The sequence below is a fragment of the Entamoeba nuttalli genome, assembly GCF_000257125.1.
Source record: "Entamoeba nuttalli P19 unplaced genomic scaffold asmbl_2430, whole genome shotgun sequence".
NCBI classification, from domain to species: Eukaryota; Evosea; order Mastigamoebida; family Endamoebidae; genus Entamoeba; species Entamoeba nuttalli.
Window position 1 is genome coordinate 1 of NW_008575316.1, and position 10409 is coordinate 10409.

General features: G+C 27.7%; 7 protein-coding genes across 7 annotated transcripts; 1 reads left to right on the top strand and 6 right to left on the bottom strand.

Annotated features, from left to right (window-relative positions):
• Positions 1-116: 116 nt before the first annotated feature.
• Positions 117-3953, bottom strand: ENU1_024650 (protein kinase, putative; the record flags this gene model as incomplete). The annotated part of the gene is made up of 1 exon (XM_008857111.1): positions 117-3953. One exon carries the CDS (start codon positions 3951-3953, stop codon positions 117-119), a length of 3837 nt encoding a protein of 1278 aa, XP_008855333.1.
• A 365-nt stretch (positions 3954-4318) lies between these two features.
• ENU1_024660 (hypothetical protein) lies at positions 4319-4687 on the bottom strand (the record flags this gene model as incomplete). The annotated part of the gene is made up of 1 exon (XM_008857112.1): positions 4319-4687. One exon carries the CDS (start codon positions 4685-4687, stop codon positions 4325-4327), a length of 363 nt encoding a protein of 120 aa, XP_008855334.1. The 3' UTR covers positions 4319-4324.
• Positions 4688-4862: 175 nt separating this feature from the next.
• ENU1_024670 (hypothetical protein) lies at positions 4863-5552 on the bottom strand (the record flags this gene model as incomplete). The annotated part of the gene is made up of 1 exon (XM_008857113.1): positions 4863-5552. One exon carries the CDS (start codon positions 5550-5552, stop codon positions 4863-4865), a length of 690 nt encoding a protein of 229 aa, XP_008855335.1.
• Positions 5553-5644: 92 nt separating this feature from the next.
• ENU1_024680 (proteasome subunit alpha type 1, putative) lies at positions 5645-6394 on the bottom strand (the record flags this gene model as incomplete). Its single annotated transcript, XM_008857114.1, has 1 exon — positions 5645-6394. One exon carries the CDS (start codon positions 6392-6394, stop codon positions 5645-5647), a length of 750 nt encoding a protein of 249 aa, XP_008855336.1.
• Positions 6395-6509: 115 nt separating this feature from the next.
• On the bottom strand, positions 6510-7496 carry ENU1_024690 (membrane-spanning protein, putative; the record flags this gene model as incomplete). The annotated part of the gene is made up of 1 exon (XM_008857115.1): positions 6510-7496. One exon carries the CDS (start codon positions 7494-7496, stop codon positions 6510-6512), a length of 987 nt encoding a protein of 328 aa, XP_008855337.1.
• A 223-nt stretch (positions 7497-7719) lies between these two features.
• ENU1_024700 (hypothetical protein) lies at positions 7720-9233 on the top strand (the record flags this gene model as incomplete). The annotated part of the gene is made up of 2 exons (XM_008857116.1): positions 7720-8021; positions 8072-9233. The coding sequence occupies 2 exons, from the start codon at positions 7720-7722 to the stop codon at positions 9231-9233; spliced, it is 1464 nt and encodes a 487-aa protein (XP_008855338.1).
• Positions 9234-9377: 144 nt separating this feature from the next.
• Positions 9378-9791, bottom strand: ENU1_024710 (HMG (high mobility group) box domain containing protein; the record flags this gene model as incomplete). Its single annotated transcript, XM_008857117.1, has 1 exon — positions 9378-9791. The coding sequence occupies one exon, from the start codon at positions 9789-9791 to the stop codon at positions 9378-9380; it is 414 nt and encodes a 137-aa protein (XP_008855339.1).
• Between the last annotated feature and the right edge of the window lie 618 nt (positions 9792-10409).

Genomic DNA, 10409 nt, shown 5'->3' on the forward strand with positions numbered 1-10409 from the left:
GTCGTCTTCTTTAAATGGAAATAATCATTTTCTTAATAATAAATTATATTTTTTCGATTTCTTTTTTTTAATGATAAATTCTTGTAGCTTTGGTATTAAATAACTAACTTATTTTATTATTTTATTTCTTCGTTTGTGGAACTTGATGTAAATGATAAAGTATCAGATAATGAATTTGAGACACTTGTTATTGATTGAGTAGTTGTACTACTTGTTTTAATAGAATTAGAACTTGTTTGGCTTAGGCTATTTAAATCTATTTGATTATTTGCCTTTTTATATTTTGTACTTGAACTTTTACTTTGAGAAGATGTCTGTTCAGTTTTTTCTTCTATTTTTAATAGTGTTTTTGGAGATTTTATTTCTTGTGTCTTCAATATCGGCAATATTTGTTGACCATCATTGGCTGGTTTTTTGGGGGTTTTTGGCTCTGAGAGTATTTCTTCAACTTCTGCACCTATAAATGATTGGCGTTTCCTAAGTGTTGGGGTATGACCACTAGAACGAGGGCTATCGTTTGTACGACAACGATTAGTTAATGTTCCACTCCTTTGGGTTTTATTTGGGGATGATACCATTCCTCCAGAAGGAGATGATGTTTTCATTCTTGAAGGAATTATAGAACGTTTTAACTTAGGTTTATCGTTACTTAAATTGAGTTTTGATTGAGTCTTGTTGATATGGTTTAAAGTAGACATTCTTTCCAGTTTAGCATTTTTAGAGACATCCATTCCTGTAATTACCTTCAATTCCAAAGAAATTTCTCTAAAATCAGGTCGGTTGTCTGGTATTTGACTCCAACATGCGGTTATTAACTTCTTCACAGGACACTCATCAGAAATATTTGGTCTTTTATTGGCACAAATAAATTTTAGAATAGACTCAGTATCTGGGAATGAATCACGAGGATATGGACTTTTTCTTAAATACACTTCTAACATACAAATGGCAAAAGAAAATACATCAGACTTGAATGTAATTTGGTTACTCTGATGAATCTCTGGTGCCATGTACATTGGTGTTCCAATGTCTTTAATATTTAATTTGTCGGATGAACTAGCATAAACACCAGAAGTACCAAAGTCAGTAACTTTAGCACATACAGAATCAGAGACATTTGTTGAGTAAATTAATACATTATCTGGCTTTAAGTCTCTATGAATAATATCATTTTGGTGCAGATAGAACATGCCTTGTGCAATATCGTACATACACCTTAACTTGAAGTCTAATGACATTTCATTTGCTGGGTTTTTCATAAATGATCTTAATGATCCATATTCACAAAATTCAGTAACTAAACAAAGTTTATCTGGTGTGATAACACTTCCAATAAAATTAATTATAAACTGACTTCTAATACTTTCCATAATATTTGCTTCTTGAATAAAGTGAGGTAATAATCTATTATAATCAACAATATCAGTTTTCATAATTTTGACTGCAACATCTACTTTTCTCCACTCTGCTTTATAAACAATACCATATGTTCCTTCTCCAATTGCTGGATGAATAAGGTTCAATTCATCAAGATCCAATTTTGTGCTTAAAGATGATTCAAACTTTAATTGTAATGAACAATAATACTTACTCATTTTAGTTTTATTTTTCTTTCTATTACTTAATGCTTTAGAACCCCTTGAATCTAAACTAGTAGTTTCATCCTGATAAATCGAGTCTGGTTTCTTTCTTGATGATGAAGTTGATCTATCATCATGAGACGATGACTCTTTAGAAATTCCAGACTGTTCTTTTTGATTCAAATCCATTAAAATAGCATGTAATTTACCATATCTAAATGTAATAAAAATATTATCATCAACTTTAGTCGTACATTTAGCACAAACTAATACATTAATCTTTATACTTTGACCTGGCTTAACTGATTGTGTAACTGGTTGGAATCTAATTGAATACTTGTATGTGTCAACCCCATGACAAGTAAAGTGAAGAGTTTTAGGAGCTTTATTTGTTAATAAGAAAGAAGTCTCTACCATTTTACCAACTTCAATATAATTGTCTTCATTTTCATCTAATTTAATAGATGTTTCGCTTAATTCAAATAGCGCATTTGGTAAAGTAAGATCAATCTTTTTAGCATCACTTGGATCAAAAGGAATAATACTTGTCTCAAAAAATGGTAATAGTCTATCAAGTGTCTCACGTTCTGCTAAAATAACTTTATCCAATTTTCTTTCACAAATCCAAGAGAAGAACAATATTAATAAATATAAAACAATATCAGTAACAACAAAACATCCTATAGCTAATCCAATATACATCCATTTTGATAATTTTTTACAATGAGTCGATTTTCCTCGTTTATACCATTTACTTTGACATTCACATTCAAAACAACCATCTCCTCCATCACATTCTTCCGTTTCATCAATTATCCCGTTACCACACCTATTATCTAAACATGATAACCGTGGAATAGAATATGGTAAATATTGAGGAGAACATAAACAATCTTTACACCCATTTCCTCCATCACATTCTTCTCCTTGATCAATTTGACCATTTCCACATAAAAGAGGAATACAAATCCCGTCCTGAGCTTTAAATCCAGCATCACAAGTACAAGTAACATTGTTACAACCTTTACTATCTTTAAACGAAACATCACATTCTTCATTTTCATCTAATACATTATTCCCACATGTTTCACATGAAATTCCATTACAAAGACATCCCCCCTTTGTTAAACTACAAAATCCTTTGCACTGACTACATACCATTTTGATATTAAAATTAATAAATAAATTATCATCATGGAATGTAAAAAAGAAAAAATATCGTTTTTCAGGACTTAATTTTAAAATGATAGCATTACCTTTCTTTGTTGTTGATACAATAGCCTCACATTTTGCATTATCTGAAATACAAGAATTCTCTATTATTGGAACTGAAATAACATGTAAAACCATTGGTGTTCCTGATATAAGAATTGAATGATCTGTTCCATCAAGACTAAACCAATTCCCATTTCTAGTCTCAGCAGTACATGGATTTTTTGTTAATGAACCAGTTGCTTCTTTAGTAGTTAATGAAAAACCATTTGTGTTAATAATATCATTCCATTGAACACTATATGGAAATGCTACACATGGATGAACTATTTCTTTTACTATAAGAGTAAAAGTATCAAGTGGTGACCCATAATACCCATGGACAAGTAAATAATAATCTTTATCAGCTTCAGCATAAAATGAAATACGAGAAGATGATACATAATCTATAACATCATCATTTTTATGAATACACACACCTTTACTATCTTGAAGAATCAACGCAGTATCAGTACCAATCCAAACTTTTTGTTTAGAAAGAAAGTTAAGTTCTCTCCAAGAATAGTCATTGTCAGTTGATATTGAATAATATCCATTTTTTGTTGATGTAAATTTAAACCAAACACCTGGAAATGACTTTGCAGATGGATCTAAATATGTTGTACAAGCAGAAAATGTTGGTTCAACACCATCTGGATTAATAATATATTGACTAGTTTTTAATTCATATATAAAAGAATGTTTTTGAAGAAATGATTCTGGAGTATATATAATATCAGGGTCTTTGGAACAATTAAGAAAACCTCGTGGAGAATAACCTTCAAGACAACCAGTACAATCATCTCTATATCCTTTTGTTATATCACATGATGAACAATCATCAGGAAACCTACATCCAGAAATACATCCTTGTATTTCACAAACTGGTAAACATACGTTAGTACAATTTTCAATACAACCTTCTTCTGCTGGTGGTGCATAGTAATTAAGCTCACACCTACAATCAGCAGTACAATGTTCTACAGAATCACACTCTTCTTCAAAACGATGTCTTTTTCCATTACCACAAACACCTTTTTGGTCAATTTCATCAAAATTAACAGTTATTTGTGCATTAGTAGTAGAGTGAATAAAGAGTAAGAGTGTTACTATTAATATCATACAACAATCTATCTTTCTGAAGAGTTTAAAAATTTTTTTGCTTTCTATCAATAATTACAAATAAAAACAACACATCAAAACACCGAAAAAAAATCTCGTTTGAAAAATGATATATAAAAAAATCACATTTTTTTTAGTAGAATAAATCATTTCTATTCTTTTTTTTTTCATTTATCAAATGGATAGGAAAAATAAATAGAAAAGAAAAGGTATAATATTTTTGTGACAAAAATTAAATTCCTAAAAATAACAAGAGAAAAAATAAATAAGTAATAGTTCATTTCCTTTTATTTTTTATCAACTGACAAATGTCAGGAGTATATATTATTCTATTCAATTAATTCCCTTTCATTTTTACATCGATTTTATATTTAATAAACAAACATTATATTAGAACAGAAGAATGGATCATTTATATCATAATCTACATTTGCAATAACTGGTCCTGTTAAAGTATTATTACATTGGTAATTTACTTGTAAATGATATGTCTCACAATCTGGAATTGAATCTTTTAAGGTATAAGATAACATTATTTGAGTATTATTATAACTAATCACTTCACTAAAAAGGTCGTTTAATTCAATTTCTTTTCTTCCAACCATCAATACACTACTTGTTGGATGATTTTCTATTGGTCCACATAAATTAACATAAATAGAAGTAGTGATATTATTAACTTTATATAATTTGTATGACACTACCCCTCTTTTTTCACCTTGTATTGATTTCATACAATAATAACCATTAACATAACTAAACAATAAACATATTGGCAATAGCCACATTACAATTGAATGATTTTTTTCAGTGATTACTCAAAAAAAGGAAAACTTTTATATTATTCGTCTCAATTCAATTAATGACTTTCTTTCTTGAATTATCAACAATGATTTTAAATTTTATTAATCAATAATCAATCTGATTAGTAATTATTAATATATTAATGCATAATTTACATGCAATACATACCCTTGCATCAAGCATCGTTGTAATGCATGATAATGCCATTACACTACCAACTTCTTTTTCAAATATTTCTTTTAATTCTTCAAAATTAAATATTTCACTATTACAATACCGTGGATTTTTACAAATATTACTAATAAATTTCATTACTGTTTGAGGATGTTCTGATAAATAATTTATATCTGGAAATACATCTGCAAGCAACAATGATTCTCCTGTTTCCATTCCATCATCTAATAGTGCATGAACAGAAAGCATAAGCACAGCTCTTCTTTCTTCATCTGAATGATTATTCCACCAAATTAAAGCAGTTTTCATTTCTTCTTTAATAGCTTCCTTTAACATTTCATGTAATCTTATTCCTTCGTTATTCCATTCTTCAGTAATTTTTTTCATTTCACTTTTTTGCAATAATTCACAAAGTTCTTTAACATTTCTTTTATTCTCTTTAATCTCTTGCATTTCTTGTAATATTTTTTCATTTTCATTTTCAATGTTACTTTGATCTATTTCCATTTCTTCCTCTTTAATTTCCATTTTCTCTTGAGATTCTTGTTCATTATAACACTCTTGTTGTTTTATTTGGTGAATATATTGTTGAACATCTTCATAACTATTGATTTCATTCATTTTTGTTAATTTTTTAATTATTAGAACCTTTTCTTTTTTATTTTTTTTTAGTTTTATTGAAAGAATAACAAAATGGATGGAAAATTATTAATTTAATCAACTTCAGCTTGTACCATTTCCATTTGTTGAGTATCTAAATTATCTAATTGCTTTTGAAGTTCTTTGTCTGTAATAAATCTGAATGGAGTATCTTTTCCAACAATTGCTACACTACAATTTAAAACAGAAAGTTTATCATTAGTAGTTGTTAATGATTCTCTTAATGCTAAGATAGCTTGTTTGATTAGTTGTTCTTCATCTAACTCTTTAAATGATTCAAAATGTTTTTCAAGATATGTTCTGCATGACTGTGACCTTGCTCCAATAGCTTGTGCTTTATAACCATAATAAAGCCCACTTGGTGATGTTTCAAATAATCGAGGTTTAGTGTCATATCCTATAACCAATAGACCAACTCCATATGGTCTTAATCCATACTTTTGAGTATTAACTTGTGCATTATCAGAAACATGTTTAACAAGTTTTTCTACTGGATGTGGTGTTCCATATACATACGAATAATCAATACACTCACTTCTCATTTGACTTGTAATCACTCGTGCATCAGCACAAAATCCACTAATTGCAACTCCAATATGGTCATCAATTTCAAATATTTTCTTTTGGTATGCACCTAATTCATCAGTTTGTCTATTAAATGTTGCAACAACAGCATGTGTTTTTGATTTGACACCAACAACAGCAGAACCTTGTTTAACAGCTTCTGTTGCATATTCAATTTGGAATAACCTTCCTTGAGGACTCCATGTAATATTATCAGAATCATATTGATTACGGAACATCTTAATTTATCAATTTAAGTTCATTTTTTCTTTTTTTATTTTCTTTCTTCTTTTGAAGTTTTTAAATTTCTTTTTTTTATTTAACTTATGGCATATATAACACAAATATAGTGAATTATTCAAAATGAGAATTATAAATTGGAAGAACTTCTCTAGGAATATCTGGTGCATCTTGCTCAAACCAACGTAAAAAAGCATTAAAAATATTGTTTCTTGTATATATAGTTAATATGTAATTATGATAAAGTTTGAATAAAAGAAATGCGACAATACATCCAATATAAATGTCAACAAAATAATGAAGATGCGTTACACAAAATAATAAAATCCCTCCAATACAAATAATCCATCCAATAGCCTTTGTGATTGTAAAACGTAATGGATATCCTGTTGGAGAGTTAATTGGCCAAGAACTTAAACAATCTAATTTAAATATTGGAGCAGAGTCTGAATATTGATACCACATACATGCACAAAGTACAATATTTGCTGTATGTCCACTAAACATACAGTCATATGATGTTTTATGAATTCCAAACATAATTAAAAATCCTTCAATAAAAGGATTATATTTAACATTACTTGTACTTAAAGAAGGGTCTGGCATAATTGTAAAAAATATTGAGAATGATCTAATAAGGAATATTGTTCCTTGTAAGAAAAAGTATCTTCTTATAACACATGATCGATACGGTGTTAATAGAAAGCGAATATTAGTAAAAATAACAAAAATTCCTATATAAATATCACAAACCCATGACTGTTTAAAATATGGTAATACTTTAAAAAAGAAATCAGGTAATACAAGACGTCTTGGTACTTCAGGATGCATCATTAACCATTGTGTATATCTTTCTTGTGTAAGAACTTGAAATACTGAATTCCAATACCCACACAACGCCATCCAAAAGACTCCAAAAAGTACAGGTAAATATCTTTTCCATGTCTTTGGTAATTTTATTGTATCAATAATATCTTTAGTTGTGTCTATAATACTATATACTCCTCTTGGCTCATATATACAATAAGGATATTGTATTTGAAGATAATTCATATAAACTAATTTTATTTGACTTTCAAGTTCTTCTTCTTTTTTTTTCATTTAACATATATCTTTTCATTGCTTTAATATTACTTGTTAAAATAATAAGTCTATTATTTCTTCTGTTCTTGTTATTCTTTGTTGTTCAAAAACAATCATTAATTCTATGTTACAACCCATCACTTCTTTGTTTTCATAAAAAAAATCTCATGAATAACGAAAATAAAAACCAAAAAATAATTAAAAAAAAACTTAATAAAAAGAAAACTTAATATAACGTTTAATGAAAATATTAAGAAGTATTGTTGTATCAGTAAGAAGTTGTATTGAAGGATCACGAGTTTTGTTTTGTTATAATTCAGAAAATGAACCATTTAATAAATTTACTTTAGCTGGAAATTTAGAACAACCTGCATTAGACCCTAGAAATATTAAATATTATCATGAAGCAGAAGCCTCTATAGTTGATTTCGGATCATTACTAGTTCCAAGAAGAATGAAAGAAGGACCATTTATTTTTTCTGTTGATAGACATACATTAGTTGGATATTTAAAAGAATTTCCAGAAGATGATGATGAAGAGAAGTTTGTATTATTTTTTTATAAAAAAACTTAAACAAAAATTTATTTCATAGTGAATTTACTTTAATAAATGTTGTTTTCTTTCTTCAAAAAGATTTTTATGTTCCAGCAGTTATTGATGGATTTGTTACAGCATCAAGGACAATATCAAATAGTTTAATTTTTGAAGAAACAAGAAATAGATATGTGTCTAAAGAAGTAAGAAAAATATTTAATGTTCGTGAAAAATTCTGTAGAGAGAATTCTAAAAGAGAAACGCCATTGACATATAAAGATTTAATATCAGAAATCATTTTAAAATCTAATCTTGCTGCATCAATACAAGATATTTTCATTGACTTAAAAACTAAAGGTGTTGCTCACTCAAAAATAAATAGTAAATACCTTTTACCTATTTCATTAAATAATTATGAAAATATTTTCTCAGAACAACTTCAACCATATCATGCTTTATTCTTATTTAAAAACCCAGAAGAATGGATTAATAATTTAATTGAAAGTGATGAACTTATTTTACTAACGGAACAATTTACACATATTAGAAGTAAAGAATTTATTAATCAAGTTAAAACAATTCTTCAAACAGCAACACCAATGAATAGTTTCCAATACCTTTCTATGGTAACAAATATATCACTTGAAACTGTGTATCATATTGCACGTTATTTAGTGTATTGGGGAAAAGCGAAAATTATTGAAGCAATTCAATTAGATGATATTTATGTAATGTCCAAAATACGTTCTCCATTATTAAATGCAAAAGGAGTATCATATGCATCATCTAAAATGAATTATCAAACAGTAGAAATAAGACCATCTGTATTATTTAATAAATATGAAGAAGAATGTCCATGGAAAGATATAGGTAAGTTATTATCTTATTTTGAAGAAAAGAAATCATTAGATAATATAATTGAAAATATTCCTGAAGGTGAGTATGATGCATTTACAGATTCTGTTGCATGGCTTATTTCATTTGGAATTTTAAATCGAATTAAAACTTACATTCTGTGTATAGTACCTTCTTTTATTGAAGAAATAAAAAGTAAATTACAACCAACAATAATAGAACAACACCTTATTAAAATTTCTAAATATTTAACAGGACGTGTTGACTTAAAAGAAATGGGGATTAAGGCGAATGTGTCAAGAGAAGATATAGAACAAATAATGACCACATACCCAAACCAACTTATTTATTTATCTTATGAATAAAAAGAAAAACAATTAAATTGATTTATCATTATTTATTTGGTTTCTTTATTAATTTATTTTATCTTTGCCATTACTTTCTCATAAAAGTTCAACCATTCAGTATTGTAAGCAACAATAATTAATGAAAAACAAAACCAATTAAATTCAATCAGTTTTAACTTCTGCTTCCTTTTTTGCCTTTGCAGCAGCACGAGCAGCTTTTAAACCTCTTGAAGCGCTTTCCTTTTTAGCTTGAGCAGCAATTTCCATTTCTTCTTTACTCTTTTTATAAGAGTCAAAGAATGGTTGCTTTTCTTCTTTACTCATAGCTCTCCAAACTTCACCAAGTTTAGCATTAATCTTTTCTCCATCTTTAAGAGTAGCAGCAATCTCTTCTCTTTTTGCTTGAGTAAAAAGAATATAAGCACTTAATGGCTTCTTAGCTTTTTTAGTTGTCTTTGGCTTCTTAACAACTCTTCTTGGTTTTTTAGTATTTGTTTTTTTCTTACTCATTTTCTTTTCTACTTTATCTTTGGTTTCGGAAGTTTCTTTTTTAGTTTCTTTCTTAGTGCCAGGCATGTTGGGATAACAACAGTTTAATAATAAGAGTTCATTAGAGATGTCTTTTTATATCATTTCTCTTCCTCTTCTTTTCAACTATTTTTGATAGTTTCTGATTCTATTCTTTTTATTATTAGTTCGTTTTTCTCTTTTCTTTCTATGAAATCATGTCAAAGGGTTGCTCCAATCCTTCGCTCCTAATGAAAAACCCTAAACATTAAGCTTATTCCCTTTTCTATAGAATCACACTTTCTAGTACTTTAGACATTTTCAACCAGTGCTCTTGTTGATTTTTATATATTCACTTTTTATAAGTTCTTATTGTCTTCTTTTATTTCAGATTCCTCTTATTGGTTTTATTAATTAATATATTCAATACATTTTATATTTCAAGTCTATTATTTTCTAATATTACATTTGACTGTTATACTGTTCATTAATAATAATTTATGATGGTTTAAAATTGTACTTGGAGTTACATTCAAATAAAAATTATTAAATTTTATTACTCCCTTTTTATTAAACTTTCTTCTTTTTTCTTTTATTTTAATTCCTTTTAATTTGTTTTACATAACAAATAAAAATAAAATATAAACGTCACCTTACTTAAATTAACCACTTTTATTAAGCACCTTT